We start from the raw sequence: 24,398 nt of genomic DNA on the forward strand, positions 1-24,398 counted from the left end.
GGTGGTTTTCTTCCACAGAATAGTACTACCCAGCACTAGCCTGCGCCCATAGCGTGGTTGCATGTTGAGAGCAGCCGTCCGCCTGTATGGCAGCCTCTCCAGACACGACCATCGATCTGGTGAAACAAGAAACTTGGTTCATCTCTCCAGACGACAAATTTCCATTGATCCGCCATCCAATCTCAATGATCCTGTCCTACTAAAATTTTAACTGACGATGTCGTAAGCCAAGATTGGAGCATTTAGGTGTAGACTGCTGAACAGCCTATGATCAACATGTGCGCTGGACAGTGCGCTCCAGAACACTTGTTCCTGCACCAGCATTGTACCCTGCTGTCGGATCTGGCATAGCTATCAGCCTATCATGGTTTATAGAGAGAGCAAGCCTCCGATCTCCACGTTCTGTAATGATGCGTGAGCGTCCTGTACCTTCTCGCCTACTGGAGCCTCCACCGTCCTTCAACCATTTTCCATAAGTACTCACCACAGTAGCACCCGAACGACCGACCAGACTCGCTGCTTCAAAGATGTTCGTTCGTAGACGCTGGACCACAACAATCTGCCCTTTGTCGAAGTCACTTATGTCAAGAATGTCCACCTTGGCGACTCATGTTCTCACTATGATGGTATCCGATTCAACTCTGCTCCGGTTGCATACACAGCTGGCAATTGTTGTTGAGGCGTAATCACAGACAATCATGGACGATAGCCACAAGGAGTGGCCGCGCGGTTTGAGGTGCCATGTCACTGATTGTGTGGCCCCTCCCGCTTGAGGTTCGAGTCCTTACTTGGGCATGGGTGTGCGTGTTGTTCTTAGCATAAGTTATTTTAAGTAGTGTGTACAACTAGGGACCGATTCCTCAGCTGTTTGGTCCCTTAGGAATTAACACACATTTGAACATTTGACGATATGACAGCACATACATAATAGAGATGGAAAGATATGTTTATAACAAAATATAGTATAGATTTCACCATATGGGAAAGCAGTATATTGGACACAAATAACTTTGATGTTTGGCACAGGTCAGACTCCAGACATAAAAAAGCCAATGATTACGCCCTCCTCGTGCTCTAATGCACATTTTGCACCTGTTATTCGTGCTGGCTGCGAAACTGCTAAGGGATCCTTGGGGGAGATTGTTCAATTCTTCTCTCGAGGCCGTTTTTAGTTCTTTTACGACTCGGGAAGGTATTTTCGTTCAAAAACACGACTGCCAAGAGCACCCCTAAACAAACGGACACGACACAGAATAATCTTCATGCGGTGATTTAACGGTACTTCGCACAAAAGATATGCAACACTGTTGATCCATTGTACATAATGACTAGGCACACCATAACGTGCTGCTTAAAGCGGGGCTCTCTTTCTCCACACTAGCTAGAATCACTTGCCACAGCGAAGCGGGATTCGTTGGAGAACATCACTCTGGACCCCAACATGCTCCCTACACCTGCGAACCCTTTCTCGATGAAGGCATAGTTGAGGTGGAATCTATTTAACAGGCTACTGAGCATACAAACCGGTCTGGTTTAATCGCCGCAAAATGATTCTGAGAGGGACACTAACGGTAGGAACATCTTCATGGTTTTCATCCAAAGCAGTACTTATGTCTAAAGTAAATCGTCATCTTCAGTTACCCACTGAGTAACAACTGATACAAAATTTGAGCTTGAAAAACGTATGCTATCTTATTTCATGCTACATTTTTAGATGTAGATTGCAACATTCTATCTGAAAAAGAATAATATGAAGAAATGATCTAAGTACTATCTTCTTCCATGGACTGCTGTTCATGTATTTGTTTAGTTTTAAAAATGAGCCTTAACTTTCTTCCAAATGAGTCTCGAATATCAAACGCAACACTGCTGCGTAGCAAACTATTACAATATTTCTATACTGCTTTACACATTTGTAACGATCTTCTGTAGTATTTCACTTTCTTACATAGTGCAGGAGTGCACTATCTGAGAGTTAATCAGATATTCAAGTTTGTAATAATGTATTTTCGGCAATCACAACAATGCGTATGTTTTCCACTATTGTATTCTCTGACATCTATTGAAAATTTATTGATTGCAGCTCTATCTAATTAAATGATACTGAAACATAAATCACAGTGCTCATTGGACCCAGGTGATGTAAATGTGTGGTCTGAAGAAGAAAATCTAAGCGACACTTAAAACTAATCACATATTTCTGATAGTATCTTTAATGTGTTACTGAATATTAGAAGAGGGCATATCTGATGAGTGGTGGATCAGTCTTAAGGCTTTCATACAACAATTAAAAGGTAAAACTCTCTCCGTGTCCACTGGACCCAGGGTACGTGTACTAGCGTTAATTTTATTTTACTTTATCTCAATGCACAACCTGTGACAAAGTATCAACTGGACATTGTCCTATCTCCCTCTCTTCTTCTTCTCCTTCAACTCCATGCAAGGTGCCATCTACATTCACTGTATTCTGTCCTAACTCCACAGAAAGCACACTTCTTCATCACAGCCTCAGGATTATAATTATGACTTAGGAAGGTATAGAGGCCAAGCGGTGACAAATAGCAGTTGAAATGGATCTAGAGGTACTCACAGTAGGCCGATTGCGAACAATAGGTGTTCGGATATGAATTCTGGAATGCAGACTGCACCTGCTCTCATGTACTAGCAGACTTGTCATGATGAATGATGCTGAGTAAGTAAGCCATTGCACATGAAATAACGTCAGCTGGCTTCACGTGTCTGCCTGTTTGGGTATGCATGGTTCATGATGCACAACCACTTCCCCCACCCCCACCCCCTTCCTCTGCTGTCTCGAACTGTCCCAACATGTGACGCAGCTTCATGTGCACCGTGACTGCCAAACTCTACATTATGTGTGGAGGATATGGCAGGAGTATATATCTTTGCACTATGCTACTCAAGTATCTACATATTATATACGATGTGTATGTTATGCAACAAATTTAATTATCTTTAATATGATTTTCACTGATGTAAAGAAAAAATATATTCCATTGTCTATTTAATTCTCCTATGGGACTTTTTTTTCCTTTTTCTTAAATTCTAAAGTAATGTGTGTTCTTGTCAGCGTTTTACCATCCTAAATTCATCGAGATCGATTGAGCAGTCTAGTTGTGAAATCTTAAGGGACAAGATTAATTTCACATTTATAATATTTGTATGGGTGAAGAAGTTCTTAGCATTCGTTGAAAAATAGCTTGTAAGAAGCAACGTAAAGACAAATTATGGAGCAGTTAGTGAAATTTAATTCTCATAAATGCACTGTTCACAGTTTATTAAAACAACAGTGGCGAGCTAATAATGTTGTGGGGTTTCTCTTGGGGAACAAATTGTAAACAGGAACCAACATGCAGAAATGTCATCCAATGACGTTAAGCAAGGCTGAATTTACAGAGGATAATGCCTGCTGACTGACTATACATTTGGCAGCAATCGTGAATCTATATGCCTACGCTTCCATTGCCACAGACCTTAGCAGCGGTCTCTATGGTGTATTTGTACGACAGATGTTGCAGCTACGTAAAGCCCTTCATGTGTCAGGATCGTTGTCGATAGTTCCCTTGATCTCTGGCAGCTCTCAGACCCTCATTTCCTGCCAAGGAAATGACCTAATAGCAGGCGTTCGTCTCTGTACAGTTTACAGATATGGCTTCCTTTCCGCAGTTCGTTCCTGAAGACACTCTCTACAACCCCTTTAAGTTCGTCATTATAGTTTTGTTATACACTTACGTCACATAGTGGGTAGTGATGAAAACAGACACAGTGCAGTGGTGTCTACAGGTCCCAAATCTTGTGCTGGCTACCAGTTCCTCTTAATGTGAACATGCTATGAAAATTATTCTACAAATTTGAAAGGAAATAATATGTGAAGGAAATATTGCTCCATTCATCCATGGATTAATATCGACACTATTGACTCTTCGTGAATAGGGATGTTACAACTGAACCCTTGTCATAAAGATCATCTTTTCTGACCGTCTGTTATACAGTTATTTCTGAGGCAGAACCCGCTGAAGTCGCTAACACACTCCTGTGTGGTGGAGCTCGACTCGATGGTAAGTCAGGTCGAATCTTGGTGGCAGGTGAAATTTCCACTCCAGTATTTGGCAGTAACTTCATCAGCGTAGAGTTCCTGATTACCAGCCTCCATCCAGATGTCCTGGATTAAATTCCAGTCCTCTCTACAATGTCTCACGAAGCGAAGCCATGTAGTGCATTTGATGGGGATCCTACCATTGTATGGGGACGACAACTCTTCGACCTCTTGGTTCTATTCCCTCTCCTTTCTCTCATCCCCACCACACAATTAAAGCAGTACAACAGTTTACACACGTCCATTACACTCCCCTACACTCTACAAATACAGTATCGATGCAACAACTACATATCCTCGGTGAAAGGGGCCTATGAATGCGAAGGAAAAACGTCCTTCCCGACATGTGCATGCACCCACTCTGTGGGATATCCGAGCCAACAGTGATTTCGATATCTCAAAAAGGAATGATAAGTTGCACAGAATAAATGAAAGCAATTATCTGTTAAGAGTAAAATATCAAAGGTCTTAGGTATAAGATTAAAAGACGCTATTAAAACTGTCCCAGTAGATTTAAAATAATTTTATTTTGTGAATTGTTGTTAGAATCAAATGAAGATGATAGATTAGAAGAACAATTATTTTAATTTTTTATCTATATAAATGGTCAAAAGTTTAATGCTTCACAACTATCACATCAACTGTTTGAAGTGTAAAAAATTTACTGAAACAAATAATCATCACACACTAACAACTAAAGATGGAAGACAAACAGCTGAAGCTCTTTGTTCAATTTGTAAAACTAAAAAGAGGAAATTCGTTAAATAATTTTTAGGTGGTGGGATGAATACTGTTTATACATACACTGATAATGTACAAAGTTTTAGAGGACGTGTTCATAAAGAAATTGTTAATGAATTACGTCAAATGATGAGCAAAAGTTTTAAAAATAGAAATGTTATTTCTTTCAGTATTAATGGTTATTGCAATCGGATCTAGTCTAATAGGATTCAAGTACTTTGAAAGAAATATCAAAAATAAATAATGCATATAATAAATATTTATGAACTGTTCATGAAATTTTTTTCAAAATTTATTTGGAATATTCCACTAAAGATAAAACACATAAAAACACAGCTGATAATTCAGAAAAAATATTCAAGTTGAGAAAACCAAGAAATTTACCATTAGATAATGGTAAGGAATTTTGTAATGAAGAGGTTCAAGAATTGATGAAAAATATAATTATTATGTAAGTAGTTCTGAATTGAAAACATCTATTGTTGAACAAATTAATAGAGCATTGAAAGAAAAAAATATGGAACAAAACTGATTTAGAAAAAAATTATAAATGGATCGATTTGGTTAAATATCTATTTGATGTATATAATAACACAAAAGATTCCACAATAAGAATGAAACCAAAAGATCTAAACAAAGAAAATTAAAAAATACTGAAAATTGTTTGTGTAACTAATTTGCTAGATATTAAAGAAAAATATGAAATAGGTGATAAACTAAGAATAAGCAAATTGAAATGAATATTTGAGAAAGGATATACTACCAATTGGTCAATGGAAATTTTTGATATTGTGGACTTTATTCATTCTAATCCAGTGATTTGAAAATTAATAGATTTTAAATGAGAAGAAGTAAAAGGAACATCTTATGAACAAGAATCACAGATAACAAATTTTCCAGATCCTATCTTGATGACAAAGTTTTGAAAAAGAAAGGCATAAAGTATATGTTAAGTTGTGGGATTTGATAATGCGCGCAATAGTTGGATCGATAAAAACTAACTTGTTTTATAAACTTTTCACTGAAAATTTAAACATGTTTGGCATTGAATATAATATTCATTACACTTATTGTTTTATTAAAGAAGATAGAGTTTATTTTTAAATTCAAATGAAACTTAGTAAGAATGACGTTATGTAGGTATTATTTGAGAATTTTAAATTTGAATTAATTGAATCAGAAGGATTTACACGTTTTGTTTATTAGATGTATACAAAAATCGTTGTTAATGTTATATAAAATTTAATTATGAATAAAGTGCTTGGATTTTCAGTTCTATTTTCTGAGAAGCGTTCCGAAAATGCAGTCATCAGCCAACTTCAGAAGTTGCAAGTTTAATTGTATGATTAACCAATTCTTATTGTGAGGAATTCTCATATATGGAAAGAATTTCGACAAAAAACAGTATCCAATCTTTCTTCAATTCTTTGTAATATATTTATTGAATTAGGTACATAATAAATTCTTTAAATTTCTTCAAAATATGGATGCATGTTTCTAATAGGGTTTATTTGTTTTGAAGTATTTTAACTTGATTTCGAATAACAATCATAATTAAAATTGTAATCATATGATCTTAAAAGAAGAAAAACTATGTCTTAAATTTTCATCATTTATTAGGGGACCAATACGAGGTAATAAACTATTTATTTCCTTTGTGTGAAATTTCCTTAGCTCTAATAAAGTTTTCATCTGATTGTTATCATATTATTATCTTCCATTTTATTAAGAGCTTTCAGATGATTTATTAAACAGACATAGAGCTCTTTTATGTTATCCTTTATTTTATATTCACCATGTTTTCGAATTAATGGTAGAACCTCTTCAAAAATACAATCTTCAAAATTTTCTGTAAAGGTCAGTTTCGAACTCATATTTAAAGAATATAAACCAGATTCATTAATAAATTTTGTATGAAGACGAATATTGTTAACAGACTCCTGAAATTTCTATATTTTTTACAATATTTTTCTTTAACAAGATCTGTAATTGCTTTGCTAGAATGTCCATATCTTAAATTATTATCCGACATATTTCCATAGAACCAAGGATTATTTTCTTCGTCAATAATCATTAACACTAGTTTATCACTATACTCAAATTTATCAGTGTCACACGTGACGAATAAATAGGAAAACAGTAGAACGTCTGTGTAGGGCCATGTTTTCACCTACACTGTCACTTGGCTGAATGTGTATAAGGCTCTGTGGCATCACTCAAACACAGCCAAATCGTCACACTCGTCGGAGAACATCACTATGGACCCCAACAAAATGGCTCTGAGCACTATGGGACTTAACATCTACGGTCATCAGTCCTCGGACCCCAACATGCTCCCTACACCAGAGAACTCTTTCTCGATGAAGGCATAGTTGAGGTGGAATCTATTTAACAGGCTACTGAGCATACAAACCAGCCTGGTTTAACCGCTGCAAAATGTTTCTGAGAGAGACACACTACTGGTAGCGGATGTAAGATCTGAAGCGATCTGCCTACGAGTTAAACGTCTGTTGCTTTTCGGCACCAAGGCCACGTATCGATCCTGTTTGCAGTGTGGTGGTCCGTCAAAGACCACCGGCACGCTTTTGCAAAGAACTTTCACTTTCAGCAACCTGGCTTAATATAAGCGCATTTGCAGATCGACAACATCCACACCGCCCTTTGTTAGCTGATCCACATCATCCACACCATCCTCTGTTTCGTTATAAAATTTCACAGTCTCACACTTCTCCTTTGGATGTTGTTCATCTAAAGAGTTATCACGATGCATGGCACATAAGAGTACCACACACTTGTTTTTCTTCGGCGAAAAACTAATCAGTGTCATTTCTTTTGCAAATACAAATGGACTTAAACTTGTCTACTTTTATGTGACGTCATCTCTTTCGGAATTTTTCTTTTATTCACCCTCATTGTTCCCATAACAGTTCGGTTCTTACTCAAGAGACAGTAGCATTTTTACAATACCAGCAATATTTCCGGCAAGAGTCATTCTATGGTAAGACCCAAAATTTTCATGAGTGGCTCACCCTGTTCTCTTCTTGTGCCGTATACACAATCCCATCAATGGTATAACCAGTTTCAGCCTGGCATGTCCACAACTTTTTCATTTTATACTCTTCAGGCTTATTTGGCATATATTTCATGATACGGGTTCCGTTTAGTGGCCATTGTGGAATTTTTTCTGCGCTATTCTATAAACATTTTCCAGATATAGCTTATAACAGCATGCTTACCAGTTTGTAAACTAGCCTTTCTTGTTCCTTTGTCAACAAATCTAATGAAAATTGTTATTTCTTCAAACTACCTCACAGACATTGCAGCCCTATATAAAGGATTGGAAAACTTTACCACGATTAGTTCCCTAACTGGAACATACCAGCCTTTATCTGCTGCAATATGAAGAAAAATTCCCCAGAATGTGACCATTTCTTTTCTAGTTACAATGTACCACTTTATTTCTCTTGATACATAAACTCTCATTGCCTCTAGGATTGTGCATCTCACAATTTCGTCCACAACGGCTAGAGGAATAAATAAATTGCAAGCATCTTTGAGTAGGTAAGTGATTACGACCCTTGCTGGTCCTGGTATATATTTCATCAAATTGTGTGCAGGCGTTTTATTTTGCACTGGATGGGGTTAGGGGGTGTGCGGGTGCTTTTACTCCATGGCATACGATTTGGAACAATATATATGTTAGCAGTTTCACTGCTTATTCGACCAGAGGCATTATGACTTCCATCATCATCATCATCATCTTCATCGCAACCACTACCTCCCCAAAAACTACTTTGTTCTTCATCCAAAGAGTTGCATGGTGCTGCCTAAGGAACATCTTCATGGTTTTCATCCAAAGCAGTACTTATGTCTAAAGTAAATCGTCATCTTCAGTTACCCACTGAGTAACAACTGATACAAAATTTGAGCTTGAAAAACGTATGCCATCTTATTTCATGCTACATTTTTAGATGTAGATTGCAACATTCTGTCTGAAAAAGAATAATATGAAGAAATGATCTAAGTACTATCTTCTTCCATGGACTGCTGTCCATGTATTTGTTTAGTTTTAAAAATGAGCCTTAACTTTCTTCCAAATGAGTCTCGAATATCAAACGCAACACTGCTGCATAGCAAAGAGAAAAATTCATAATTGCAATAATCAAAGTTATACTTCTGAAATTTGTAGAAAAAGTGCTTAAAAGGCTTTCTAAATATACTCACCATTGTACTGAAAAAGAAAGAGAGAAAACGTTTTGACCATTAAAAACAAAGATAAGTATTATCGAAAGTTGAATGCTTTTATCGAAAATTGGTTTGTAAAATGTGTATGAAAACACATCACAAATTTTTCATCTTGAAAAAATATTAAAAAATACTGATTAAATTTTAACGGACTTGAAATTGAAATTCAACACGATCATTTGAGAGAACTTGGTGCATCATCGTTCTGCGGTTTTTGAGTTTTGAAACAGGCTTATGCCAAGAACCTAAAATTTAACTGTGATATTTTAATATTTTAACAAGTTGCAATATAAGCCAGATCTCTCATTTTATACTTATCCGTAATCCGCCTATCTGAAGTTCATCGCCCTGCAAATTTACCTCTTACCCTAGGACAGGATAGTTCTCGATAGAGCGTTCTCTATTTGACGCATTTGTAGAACCTCGAGAAGCTTTCAGAATAGTAGGCCTGGGAAAGTGTCCGTAACGACTAGAAACAAGTACCGAGCCATTGTGGCCGCTAATATACTTAGCCTATGCTTGCCGTAAAAGCGCCACATTGTGAACCACTGCATAAGAATCTGCCTTCCCTACAGCGTTACGGAACATATAACGTTTACAGCAATGACTGTCAATTAGAACTCATGGAAATACTTTTTCTGCCTCGCAGGTTTGAAAAAAAAAATGTACAAGGTACAATATACTGCGCCTACCGTAAGAAAGTAGACTTCACAATGTTAAAATAATATTACTCGCTACCAAACCGCACTGTGAAACAACAATTTAGTGATCAGCAGTATAAACATTCACACCGAGAATCAGATACGACGAAAGCAAAACGCAAGGCGTAGGGGTCCGTATTTCTTCTCGAGAGAAACGAAATCTTAAATCAGCAAATAAATCACTGAATTCATTGTTTATTGCAATCGATTCAGATTTACGCTTTAATAAAAACTCTTTTAGACGTCAGTCTTCAAGATAAATGTACAGTGGAATTTTTCCTTATTTTATTTCACAGTGAAAAATTTCACTTTGTAGTGCACTTTCTTTCATCTCCATTAACACTGATGATCCAAATTCTTGGGAGAGGTTTACCGTCGCATCTTTATTGTCATGCATTTTCTGTGAACCGAATTCCGAGCTACGTCGATGTTCCAGATCATTCTCGGAATACAGCACAGTGCTTCCACATGGCAGCCTTGCAGTCGAAGTCCGACTTCTTGTCTTCCCCCTACATCAATACTGCTCCTCTTACATAATCCCTTGACATTTCTCTGAATGTTGTTCCTTGTTACTTGGCAAGTACAAAAACAAAGTAGTTGGCGCGCGCTCTTCTGCGTTATGTCGTCTGTTTCTTCTTCTTTCTGGGCGTTTGTACCACACTGTAGGGGGTCCACGTTTCTGGTTCCCTGTCTCCATGCCGCATCATCTCGTGCTTAATCAGAGTGGACACTCGCTTTCTTGAGGACTCCATCGAGAGTATTTAGCCAACATTGCCTCGGTCCCTTAACACATCTTTTACCGTTGGTTTTCAATGAAAACGCCAGTGTTACTATTGTTTCTTGATCTGATCGAAGTAAGTGTCTATACAATTGTAGACGTTTTTTCTCCATTTTATCAACGATATGTGCCAATCGGTATTGCCTACAAATTTCGTCATGGATTACGTAATCGCAAAGTGTCAGGCCTGATGTCCACAGAACCATTTTGGTTTCAATTACAGCAAGTCGTTGCTCTTGTTCTTAAGTTGCAGGCAAAGATTCGCCACCGTAGGAATGTTTTTGACTTGCGTCGATTCGGATGTTTCTTAGCGATCACAAATCACACCATTCACTGTACGCCATTTAAATCATGCATTTCTAAGAACATTTGTGACTTCTGGGACGAGTGAGTTACCGTCAGCGATTTTTGACACAAGATACTTGAAGATGTGTGTCTTTGGCTGATTTGTACCGTCGCTCTTGATGGTGTTATTATTTGCACATGCTGACTAGTATTCGATCTTCTTTGCATTGAGGCTTATTACAGACTATTCAGGGCGGTTATTCTACACTTGGAGCTTTTTTTGAAACTTGCTCGAGACTTCAGCGGCAGTAGAACATCATCAGCATACAGCAGCGCTCAGGAAGCTGATATCTGAACATATCTGGCGACCGTGTCCGTTAATTGTAAAGAAGTGAAGATGGAAAAGAGCAGATCCATGATAGACAAATAAGGAAACTGCATAAAGTACTCGACATTTACTTTTACGGTAGAGTACCAGGACGCATTCAAAAAAATGTTCAGATGTGTGTGAAATGTTATAGGACTTAACTGCTAAAGTCATCAATCCCTAAACTTACACACTACTTAACCTAAATCATCCTAATGACAAACACACACACCCATGCCCGAGGGAGGACTCGAACCTCCGCCGGGACCAGCCGCACAGACCATGACTGCAGCGCCTCGGACCGCTCGGCTAATCCCGCGCGACAGGACGCATTCAATTTGATCTTCAGGTACTTGTACTCTCGGAGGGAAAACTTTCGAGAGTGCTGGTTTGGTTCCCGTGTACCAAGGTGCACAGCTTTTATAAATATAAATTTAAACAACCAGTTACATGAAGCTTCCTGGCAGGTACAATCTGTGAGCCGGACCGAGACTCGAACTTTCATGGGATAGTGCTCTACCAACTGAGCTACCAAAGCACGACTCACAGTCCATACTCACAGCTTTACTTTTGCCAATACCTCATTTCCTACCTTACAAACTTCACAGAAGCTCTCCTTCGGAATTCGAAAGATACGCACTCCTAGAAGGGAGGATACTGCAGAGACATGGGATAGCCACAGGTAGGGGGATACTTCCAGAACGAGATTTTCAATTTGCAGCAGAATGTACGCTGATATGAAATTCCGTGGCAAATTAAAACAGTGTGCTGGTCCAAGAACCTGAAAGAGTTATATTTGCACCTGTTACTATCCTTCAAAGTAGTCACCAGAGTTTTGTAGAAACCGTTGCCAGCAATGTGGAAGGCGTAGTATACCGTTAGCAGAGCCTGTTCTGTTGATGGTGCGAATGGAGCGGTCTACTGCCAGTCGAATCTCTGGAATAGTTCTGAAGCGAATTCCACGAAGTGGTTCCTTCATCTTCGAAATCAAATCAAAGTCACAAGGGCCTAAGTCCGGGCAGTAAGATGGATGGTACAGTACTTCCCAGTCCTATCGACTGAACAGAGCAACCACAGCTTGCGCTGTATGCACCCGCGCATTCTCGTGCAAAATGATGGGTGGGTTGCGCAGAAAGTGAAACTTCCTGGCAGATTAAAACTGTGTGCCCGACCGAGACTCGAATTCGGGACCTTTGCCTTTCGCGGGCAAGTGCTCTACCAACTGAGCTACCGAAGCACGACTCACGCTCGGTACTCACAGCTTTACTTCTGCCAGTACCTCGTCTCCTACCTTCCATGTCTCCGCAATATCCTTTCTTTCAGGAGTGCTAGTTCCGCAAGGTTCGCAGGAGAGCTTCTGTAAAGTTTGGAAGGTAGGAGACGAGGTACTGGCAGAAGTAAAGCTGTGAGTACCGGGCGTGAGTCGTGCTTCGGTAGCTCAGATGGTAGGGCACTTGCCCGCGAAAGGCAAAGGTCCCGAGTTCGAGTCTCGGTCGGGCACACAGTTTTATCTGCCAGGAAGTTTCATATCAGCGCACACTCCGCTGCAGAGTGAAAATCTCATTCTGCGCAGAAAGTGTCGCTGCTTCTCTTGCCAAGCTGGTAGTAGGTGATGCTCCGAAAACGAACAGTAACACTGTGCACTGACGGTCTGCCGTGGAGGAACGTAAGGCGTTAGGATAACATCATTACAGTCGTACACTAGAATGACCATAACTTTAGACCGCTCCATTCGCACCATCAACAGAACAGGCTCTGCTAAAGGTATACTATGCCTTCCACATCGCTGGCAACGGGTTCTACACAATGCTGGTGACGACTTTGAAGGATGCGAACAGGTGCAAACATGTAACTCTTTTGTATCGGTGGTGACGAAATAGTTACCACTATTTACGTTCCAACCCTCGTACAATTTTCATTCGGAAAATGACACGGCTGTGGAGTCACGGCTGTTGATTATAAACGCATTCTAGTCCTTAGGTGTGGTGGGCAGGTGATTTGCTGGAGCACCGCCTATCCTGAGTTGCCAGGGCCTGTAACCTCTTTGATTCGATAACGTCGGTATCTTCAGCGGCGGGATCGATGAATTTATTCGACAGAGATACAAACTGTATAACATCAAGTGGTACTCGGTCCAAAGTCTTATCCAGGTTAAGGAAAGCAAAGAAACCTTAAATTTTTAATAACAAATCGTAATTTAGCGCCGTTATCCTGTAAGTTGGTAAGCGTGCTACAGACAGCGTGCAGAATAGCCTGTAGGTGGCAGCACAGTGCAGATGCGCACATACCGTCGCAGTATCAGTATCAAGATGGCCGCCCGACTTGCGACTTGGACTAGGGAAGAACAGCATTCTGTTATTCGGTTTTTGCTTAGTGAAGGTGTGAAACCTATTGAAATTCATCGACGAATGAAGGTTCAGTACAGTGATGCATGTTTGTCACAGCGGCAAGTCTACGAATGGAGTAGGAAGCTCGCAAATGGTGTGACTTAAGTGGATGATGTTCCTCGTCCAGGTCAGGAACAACGAATTGTGACTCCACAGAACATTGCAGCAGCCGAGTAATACTGAATGATATTGCAGCGTTTATAGATTAGTCATTGGTCAGCGCACTACATTGTTCATGATGTGCTCCAGTTTCACAAAGTGTCTGCAGGATGGATCCCACGGCAGCTGACTCCTGAAATGAGAGAACGACGTGTTGATGCTTGTGAAGAACTTCTTCGGCGCTTTGAACGAGCAGGTGATGGCTTCCTTGCAAGAATCGTTACTGGGAACGAAACCTGGGTTCACTTCCACCAACCGGAAACGAAGAGAGCGAGCAAGGAAAGGCGCCATTTCTCATCACCAAAACCAAAGAAGTTTCGAACAGACCCATCAGCAGGGAAGGTTATGCTGACTCTCTTTTGGGGCGAAAAAGGCGTCATTTTGGAGCGTTACATGTCTAGAGGGACCACTATCACCAGTGCATCATACACAGATCTCCTAAAAAATCATCTACGTCCTGCAATCAAATCAAAGCGACGTGGATTGCTGTCAGCAGATGGTCTTCTGCAACATGGCAATGCAAGGCCCCACACTGCCCGTACAACAGTTGCAACAATCATAGACCTGCATTTTGAGTGTCTTCTTCATCCACCATACTCACCAGACCGTGCCCCAAGTGATTTCCATATGTTTGGACCACTAAAAGACGCAGTGGGAGGAAAGAAGTTCCCTTCTGATGAAGAGGTACGGCACGCAGTGCATGAGTGGTTGTGTGGACTAGCAAAAAAATGTTTTTCTAAAGGAATTTATGCACTTTGTAAGCGCTGGAGGACTTTCATTGAGCGTGGGGGAGATTATGTTGAGACGTGATACAGCTTTGTACCACTTCTGCACAGTAAATAATATTTAAAAATATTTAAGGTTATCATTTGACTCTCCCTCTTAAATCAGAAAAACAACGATTTTCATGTAGATGCATGGAGAAACTCATACGCCGATTTAAAATTAAGATTACGTGAGCGCAAAGATCGAATATTAGTTCAACTGATACAAATAATCGGACTGCCACGCTTCCAGATAAGACATAAGATGATCTCTATAGCAGTGGTTCCTCTGCTATTACTGTAACATCAAGTTAAAATAGAGGTACGTAGACGCAAAATACGTTACCATTGTCCTGTTGTTTTCCGCTTGCGTCTTCTTTTAGTAGTGGTGTCCCCGTGTGCAGGTCAGCGAGGACGGCTACTTCGTGCACTTCTACGCGCCTCCCGGCCTGCCGCCGCTGCCCAAACACGTCGTCTTCGTGCTCGACGTCAGCGGCTCCATGCACGGCCGCAAGATCGAGCAGCTCAAGGCGGCCATGCACACCATCCTGGACGAGCTCAACGCCGGCGACGTCTTTTCCTTGATACCTTTCTCTTCTGAAGTGCAGGTAAGGGTCATTTATGAGTCTCTGACGGTACAAAATAGTATTGTCCGTCTATGACGGATGGCTGAAATGTTGTTTGAGTACGGTTTTAAATACTGTAACTCAAATCGTTTCAGACGAATGGGGATAAATCATTTTCATATTGGATACCCCCCATTAATGTCAACGGTCTTGCCGTAGTGGTAACACCGGTTCCCGTCAGATCACCGAAGTTAGGCGATGTCGCGCTTGGAAGGGTGACCGTTCGGTCTGCCAAGCTGTGTTGGCAAGCGCAATGCACTCAGCCCTTGTGAGACCAATTGAGGAGATATTCGCCTAAGAAATGGCGACTCCGGCCACGAAAACTGACAACGGCTGGGAGAGCGGTGTGCTGACCACATGACCCTCCATATCCGCATCCAGTGACGCCTTTGGGCTGAGGATAACACGGCGGCCGATCGGTATTCTTGGGCCTTCAAGGCTTGTTCGGATATAGTTTTATCCCCCATTAATATGTCTTCTAAGCGCTACCATAATCATTCACATTCACATTTCAGGTGGAAGCAAGCAGTACTCAACGCTGCTATTATTGCAGTAAGAGTAATAAAACACTGCACAAAAAACCTTTTTTCATGCGTAGCACAACATTTACAAGTGTTGTCATTTACCGCAGTAGTCTATGTGATTTTGTGTGTTTGTGTTGTTCTCTACTTGTGATGGAGACTTATTTACGATCCTGAAATGTGCTATGCTATCAATGTAAATACGTACCTGGCACAGTGTTATATTCTGTATATAAAGAAGATGACTGCAAGAGAAAAGGTGCATAACAACACACACATGCAGTTGTCACGGACAATACTAACTTTAGTATCTGCAGCAGGCATGAGGCCGACGGGGACTGGGAAACAACTTGGGGACAGAAACCTGTAAGTGGAACGATCTGTTGTGCTAACAGAACTAAGGGAAGCGGAGGATCTGAATATTAATGTGAATAGTAACACTACAACATGGCAATAAAGTCCTGAAACACGTCGTGCTAAGGTTGAAAAAAACATAACAGGTGCAGTGTTTCAGTATTTAAGTTGTAACACACTTACTCGCTTTCGAAAAATGTTCATTATAATGAATAATACTAGCTTATTACTACTACTTTGTGTATTAATTGATTTTAGACTTTGTTAATTCTTATTAGGTCATTTCATTTCGCCATGCACCTCATTTTCATTTTATTACGTTTACTACATACGTCGAGCTCACATAATATATTTCCCTAACAGGTTTCTGTTTTTCAGGCACGAATTTCTTGCCGTAATCAGTCTGCACTTACATCCCTTTTTCATTTGCTATTGTCAGTTATTTTGCTGCACAGATAGTATTTCTTTTTCTCTTTATTATCTTTTTAATACCTTATACAAGGTAGTCTGACCAGATAGTATTTATTTTTCTCTTTATTGTCATTTTAATACCCTATACAAGGTAGGCCGGCAGCGGTAAAACTAGGCCGCTCTTCGACCACAGATATTACAATTAGTACAGAGGAAGACATAGAAAATAAAAACAAAACGATGGACAAAAAACAGTAGACACACAAAGGAAAATACATGGAGCCGTTCACAGGCGTTCCGAAATAAAAAAAAGGTTAACACAGGTACATGAACATAGATGACAGAAACGACACACATGAACGATGGAGCACGGACGGTGAAACACTAAGGCACTAACACGATGGCACACAAAAAACCGATGGCGATATCTCCAGCGCGCGAATGTTGACTGTATGTGTACGAGTCCGAGGACCTGCAAAAGGGGAAAAGGTGGGTGAGGAGGGAGAGGACAGGGTGCAGATGCCAGTGTCAGAGGAGCGGGGAGGGGGAGGAAAGAAGGTAGGGGGTAGTGGAAGACCGGGGGGAGAGGAGGGGGAGGATCAAAGTTGGTAGGAGGGGTAGATGGAGGGGATGAGGGCATCATCAGCGAGGGGGAGTTGGCGGCCCAGATAGTACAAGTCTCTCACAACTTATAGTGTCTCATTTTGTAATCTACTCTTTCAGCGTCACATGACTTCATTATTCTGCTTCTTTTACTTCTGTTGATGTTCATCTTACAACCTTTTTTCAAGGCAATGTACAGAGTGAGTATAATTAAAATTAAGTTTTCAAACCGCTGTAGAAATAACACCACTGGTTAGAATGACGTCAAATTACAACGGAATATTATCGGAGAAGGGGAAAAACGTATGGCAGAAGAAAAATAAATGGCTACAAAATGTAGCAATAGATGGCTCTAAGCATCATAATTTAATAATTGTCGACTACAAATGACAAATGAGTCATACAACAATGCATAAGGTGTATTTTTACATTAAACAAACTGTACTTCTCAGTGTACATGGGTGTACAGGTGTGACACTGTTAGTTATGTAAGCCCATCCAGCACGGCAAGGTCATATCTCATCAGATGGGAAAAATCTATTTTTAACTATCCTGAGGCTAATAACATCATAAAAAGCATCACTCACATCGGTTTTTAATTGACCTGAGACCAAAAACCGCATAAGAAGCATGAATCAAAATCAAATACGATTATTAATATCTGTGTGACTGGCGGAAAACATGTTCAATACGCTGTCCACTGTTGAAGTCGAAAAACAGCGTGTCCAATACTGATCGAAGTGTTTCTGGGGTTACGTTATGAATGTGTTTCGCAATGCGTGCCTTCAATGCAGCTAAGTTTGCAATCGGAACACTGAACACGACATCTTACAGATAGCCCAACAGCCAGAAGTCACACAGAGTAAGATCAGGTGATCGGGACGGCCAGGCTGTAGGGAAAAGGCGGCTGATAATTCAATCACTTCCGAAACGGCGCTTCAGCAGCTGCTTAACTGGATTTTGCAAAGTGCGGAGGTGCGCCATCTTGCATAAAAATGATCCCATCGACACATCCACGCTGTTGGAGAGCTGGAATGACGTGGTTGCGCAAAAGACACTCATAGTGCTTACCAGTGATGGTACAGGTAACAGGACCGGAAGCACCTGTCTCTTCGAAAAAAATGATGCCGTAAACCCGCACCACACATTGAACTTTTCAGGATGAAGTGGTACTGGTTTATTTGCGTGTGGATTTTCCGATGACCATATTCGACACTTCTGTGTATTGACGTATCCTCTAAGATGGAAGTGGGCTTCGTCTGTTCACAGAATCTTCGACGACCAATCATTTTCCACTTCCATGAGCTAGAAATTCTAAAGCAAAGGTTTCTCTTGCTTGGAGGTCTACAGGAAGCAACTCGTGCACATGGGTAATTTTGAATGGATATAAAAGATAGATGTTTCGTAAGATTTTAAGCATCGTGCTCGCACTTATGTCCAATGTTCGAGTAATTCTCCGTGCACTACACGTTGCACACAACCACTGGTCTCCTCCAGCATTTCTGTGGCCACTGCCTCCACTGACGTCGAATCAATTCGTTTCCTCTCTCTACCAGGTTGCACACCGAAAGAACCCGTCTTTTCGAATTTCCGAATCATTTTCTCCAGACCCACGGCAATAATCGGACCAATGCCTTTTTTTCAAAACCTCCAGTGTCCGGAACTTCTGCAGAGGGACGTGTGCACAGTCAGCATTCTTGTAATACAGCTTTACAAGCCGAGCGCGATCCTGCATTGTGATAGTCATGGCGAACTTCGCAGACGCGAAAGGAGGAAAAGCCGTGTACCCGGTGTGTTTAAATCAACTTCAGTGGGTCGTGCGCATGACAGGTGTTTTCATTTACCTATTCTGAAACATTGACACATACAGCGCCATCTATTGCTCAATTTTCACACTATTTTTATTCTTCTGCCACACGTTTTCCTCCTTCTCCGATAACATTCCGTTATAATTTGACATCATTCTGACCAGTGATGTTATTTCTACAGCGTTTTGAAAGTTTAACTTTCATTATAATCACCCTGTATATTCTGTCCTACTGATCATCCATGTGCTTTGCTGTGTTCATATGAAGAGTGTTTTTGGCTTCGTGAATGAATTCTGTAGCATGCTGATGGTAGTGAGACTCGGATGGTGATGTTTGGCTGCAGGTGTGGCATCCAGACGTGCCACTCACGTTTGAGTCTGTGTGGGATGGGAACCTCAACCCCGAGTTCAACTCCAGTGCCATCGTCGAAGCCACACCTGAGAACATCGTCAAGGCCAAAGACAGCATTAACTCCTTTGAAGCGAACGGAGGTATGTTGTAGTCTCATCCAGGACTTCAAGTATGCAGTAATTAGAATACAAAAAAATTTGCTATTTCTGTGTTTTCGCTAGGAAATGGATTCTTAACGCATATTATTGTACAAAAGAAAGCGTGGTGTGAGAGACAAATTATACAGTTGATCGTACTGCAGACATAACTGGAAATATTTATTGGTGGGACCAGATAAATCCTCTGTGCCGATAAAATGTTAAATCAGTATAACAAAAGGTTCACTAATATATTTTTGACCCACAAGATGGAGGTAAAAGTGTCACGTCTCCTTAGCCACTAGTAAATGCCTTGTAGCAATCCAGTTGCTATCAGGATGACAATCTGATCCGACTAATAGACAAACAGATGCCAGTCAAAGTAAAAAGAAAATAAGTCGTACAAAGGACACCAAACTCTGGGTTTCCACGGGAATAATAACAATTCATCGATTCAATTAGATCATGCCAAGTCTGATGCTTGTATTAAACTCCATTTCCAGTTAGCCAATACTTCCATTCTGTTGTGATACTTCTACCTACTAAGCATGTGGTCGCTCACTAAATAAAATTTCCATGTCTGGACAAGGGAAAACAATTTAAAACTTCCGTAGGCTTCTGTACCATCAGAAGAACTTTATCAGTCACTTATTTTCATTCCCAATTACATATACCCAACCCTTAAATTGTCATATCAGCCCCATAGGCCCCTTCACCACCCAGGGATACCAACTGACCCCTCGACGTCGTGAGTTTAATGAGCTCCACAAAAAATAGTCATATATCAAGGCATCTTAGCCAATCAGATGCAAAAGCACAACTGAACAGTTTCATTGACCACGTCTTGCTCGTGTTAATAACACCTTCAAAAAGTTTATTTCGTACAAGTGCTGGAGTTCACCTGCTATGAAGTGAGAATCAGTCTCCTTTAGGCCAGCATAGTAGGCTCTATCTACAACCCATTCAGGAGGAGTATGGAAAGAATAACTCACCTTTTCCTAGTTGGACCAAGCCCCCTTCCCCACACACTACAAATAAGCAACAGCATCCACAATCCAAAAGGATGTCCCTGTGTGTGGCCGGAGATGATATATTGCCCATCGTGTGGTTTAGTGATGTTCTACCGATAAGCTTTATGTCACAATAGGTTTCCAGTTATGTTCTGTCTTTTAGTGTTCTTCTCCCCAGTCTGAAGACTGCCCCGAAGCCATTCTCCACGTTAGTCTACTCTGTGCAACTATTTTCTTACCCGCATAACTACTGCATCTTATATCCATTTGAACCCAATTATTGTATTGAAGCATTGGTTCTAATACTTCTCACACATGGCCTTAGAAGAGTATAACTATAGCCTTGTTAAATAGTTAATCAATTTGAATCTCCCGCCGGCTGGTGTGGCCGTGTGGTTCTAGGCGCTCCAATCTGGAACCGCGGGACCGCTACGGTCGCAGGTTCGAATCCTGCCCCGGGCATGGCTGTGTGTGATGTCCTTAGGTTAGTTAGGTTTAAGTGGTTCTAAGTTCTAGGGGACTGATGACCACAGACGTTAAGTCCCATAGTGCTCAGAGCCATTTGAACAATTTTTTAAACATCCTGACAGATTAAACTGTGTGCCGGAGCGAGACTCGAACTCGGGACCTCTGCCTTTCGCAGGCGACTGCTCTACCCAGGCTGTGGTTAAGCCATGTCTCCGCAATACCCTTTCTTCCAGGAGTTCTAGTTCTGTAAGGTTCGCAGAAGAGCTTCAGCGATGATTGGAAGGTAGGAGACGAGGTACTGGCAGAACTGAAGCTGTAAGGGCGGGTTGTGAGTCGCGCTTGGGTAGTTCAGATGGTAGAGCAGTTGCCTGCGAAAGTAAAGGTCCCGAGTCACGGGCCGGTACACAGTTTTAATCTGCCAGGAACTTTCATATCAGCGCACACTCCGCAGCAGAGTGAAACTCTCATTCACTTAATCAATTTTTCAACAAAATGTAGTACAGTGATTTGGAAGCCAAACGCTAACAACTTCACGTATGTTCGCGCTGCGTAGCCACGTACATGTTCAGTGCACTGAAGACGGCACTGCGCGTGTCGGATGCCGGTGTGCACAGTGGGGGAGGGGGCTCGGCGCCGGGGCGGCGTCGGCACGCGCCCATGCTGGTGCTGCTGACGGACGGCGAGCCTAACGGCCAGGTCAGCGACACTGACGAGATCGTTCGCCGCATCACCGCGCGCAACGCTGAGTCGGGCGCGGCGATCTTCACGCTGGCCTTCGGCACCGGCGCCGACTACGGCTTCCTGCGACGCCTCGCGCTGCGCAACAGCGGCGTCGGCCGCAGGATCTACGAGGCCGCCGACGCCCACCTGCAGCTGCGCAACTTCTACCGCCAGATCGCCTCGCCGCTGCTCGCCGACGTCACGTTCAACTACGACGGCCAGCAGGTAGGTGTGGGCAACGTTCAGTGCAAACCTCTCGCCAACAAAACTTCGTTTAGCGGCTTCCCATGCCACGTGCTGCATCGAATATAACCGGCAATTTTCCTTATAATTTGGCCACAAAAAAAATTAGGGTATGGATTTTCTATAATTTCGTGTCATACAAACTTCTAACTTAGTGATAGTTCCCCAGTCTGGAAATCGATCGTTGTTTAAGGGGCACCCAAATGAAAACGACACAGTTGGAAATAAGCACGTAAACCGTTTATCTTTTCAAAAGTAAACGTCACTTCTGTTAACAATTTTATCCCACTGCGAGACACGATGGTCAATGCTTTGCCCATGGAACCATGACTGTACCAAGATGTGCACTCCTTTGTCTGAAGCAAAGCGACAGACACCAACGTCTTTCTTCAGAGCTACAAAAATATGCAAATCCCATGGGCAAAGATCGGGACTGTATGGAGGATGTGTAACGACTTCCTACCGCATATTATGCAGCATAGTCTAAACAACCTCGGCAACATGATGGCAGGCATTATTCGGCAACAAAATGATGTCATCCATATTTTTCCTGGGCGTTTGGACTACGCTGCAGAAGTTTCACAGGGAAGCCCTTTCACATACAGTCCCTGTATCTTCACTGGCAGTCTCATATTTTTGGAGTCTTGAAGAGAGACATTTGTGGCTGTCGATTTGCTGCAGACAAAAGAATGCATGTCTTACAGTCTTGGTTCCATAGACAACAGTAGGCGTTTTTATATGAGGGCATTGACCGTCTTGTCTCACAGTAGGATATATTCACTAAGCCAAAGAAACTGGTACACTTGCCTAACATCGTGTAAATGTGCCGCAACACAACGTGGCATAGACTCGACTAATGTCTGAAATAGTGCTGCATGGAACTGATACAATGAATCCTGCAGGGCTGTCCATAAATCTATAAGAGTACGACGGGGGTGGAGGTCTCTTCTGAACAACATGTTGCAAGGAATCCAAAATATGCTCAATAATGTTCAGGTCTGGGGAGTTGTGTGACCAGCGGAAGGGTTTAAACTCAGAAGAGTGTTGCTGGAGCCACTCTGTAGCAATTCTGGACGTGTGGGGTGTCGCATTGTCCTACTAGATTTGCCCACGTCCGTCGGGATGCACAATGAACATCAATGGATGCAGGTGATCAAACAGGCTGCTTACGTACGTGTCACCCATCAGAGTCGTATCTAGACGTATCAGGGGTCCCTTATCACTTCAACTGCACACTCCCCACACCATTACAGAGCCTCCACCAGCTTGAACAGTTCCCTGCTGATGTGCAGGGTCCATGGATTCATGAAGTTGTCTCCATAGCCTTACACGTCCATCCGATCGATACAATTTGAAACTAGACTCGTCCGACCAGGAAACATGTTACCAATCATCAACAGTCCAATGACAGGCCCAGGCGAACCGTAAAGCTTTGTAACGTGCAGTCATTAAGGTACACGAGTGGGCCCTCGGCTCTAAAATCCCATATCGATGATGTTTCGTTGAATGGTTCGGACGTTGACACTTGTTGATGGCCCAGCAATGCAGTCTGCAGTAATTTGCGGAAGGGTTGCACTTCTTTGTCGTTTAACGATTCTCTTCAGTCGTCGTTGGGCCGTTCTTGGAGGAACTTTTCCGGCCACAGCGATGTCGGAGATTTGATGTGTTACCGGAATCCTGATATCCATGGTACACTTGTGAAATGGTCGTAGGGGAAAAATCACCACTTTATCGCTACCTCGGACAGGCTGTGTACCATCGCTCGTTCGCCGACTATAACACCACGTTCAAATTCACTTAAATCCTGATAACCTGGCATTGTAGCAGCAATAACAGATCTAACAACTGCGCCGGCCGTTGTGGCCGAGCGGTTCTTGTTGTGTCGGTAGCTGGGCCGACACCGTGAAGTTGAGATGGCTGAAAAGGCAAGCTAGACTAACGCAGACGGGCGTGATGTACTGGAACAGGATACGAAATTAATGTTAGGAAGAAAAGTACGGAGCAGGATTAATACTTATCTTTAATATCATTGTGGTACATCGATCTTGACGATACACAGGAGACTTTAAGTTCAATCACTGTATGGCTAATGCGCCTTGCTAGTTCGTAGCCATTAACTTAGCTGATGGCTATTCTGTCTCTCGGCTAATGAGAGAGAAAGGCTTCGTACATCTGGTCGGTAGCTAGGTTCTCGTACAACTGGGCGGTAGCTAGGTTCTCGTACAACTGGGCGAGTGCTCTCTCGTATCACGAGACCTGCCTTGGTGGTGGCGCTAGGTCTGCGATTACACAGTGGCGACACGCGGGTCCGACATGTACTAAATGGACCGCGGCCGATTTAAGCTACCACCTAGCAAGTGTGGTGTCTGGCGGTGACACCACAGTTCTAGGCGCTACAGTCTGGAACCGCGTGACCGCTACGGTCACAGGTTCGAATCCTGCCTCGGGCATGGATGTGTGTGATGTCCTTAGGTTAGTTGAGTTTAAAGTTATTCTAATTTCTAGGGGACTGATGACCTGAGATGTCAAGTCCAATAGTGCTCAGAGCCATTTGAGCCGTCTAACAACTGCGCCAGACACTTGTCTTATATTGGTGTTGCTGACC

General features: G+C 41.9%; 1 protein-coding gene across 1 annotated transcript in view; it reads left to right on the forward strand.

The window, feature by feature from the left end:
- LOC124803981 (inter-alpha-trypsin inhibitor heavy chain H6-like) overlaps positions 1–24,398 on the forward strand; it is a 182,512-nt gene that overhangs the window by 69,276 nt on the left and 88,838 nt on the right. The window contains exons 7-9 of the mRNA XM_047264716.1: positions 14,946–15,149; positions 19,208–19,355; positions 21,384–21,775. Of these exons, the coding sequence (XP_047120672.1) occupies positions 14,946–15,149; positions 19,208–19,355; positions 21,384–21,775 (744 nt within the window). The remainder of the gene's footprint in view (positions 1–14,945; positions 15,150–19,207; positions 19,356–21,383; positions 21,776–24,398) is intronic.

The sequence above is a fragment of the Schistocerca piceifrons genome, chromosome 1, assembly GCF_021461385.2.
Source record: "Schistocerca piceifrons isolate TAMUIC-IGC-003096 chromosome 1, iqSchPice1.1, whole genome shotgun sequence".
NCBI classification, from domain to species: domain Eukaryota; kingdom Metazoa; phylum Arthropoda; class Insecta; order Orthoptera; family Acrididae; genus Schistocerca; species Schistocerca piceifrons.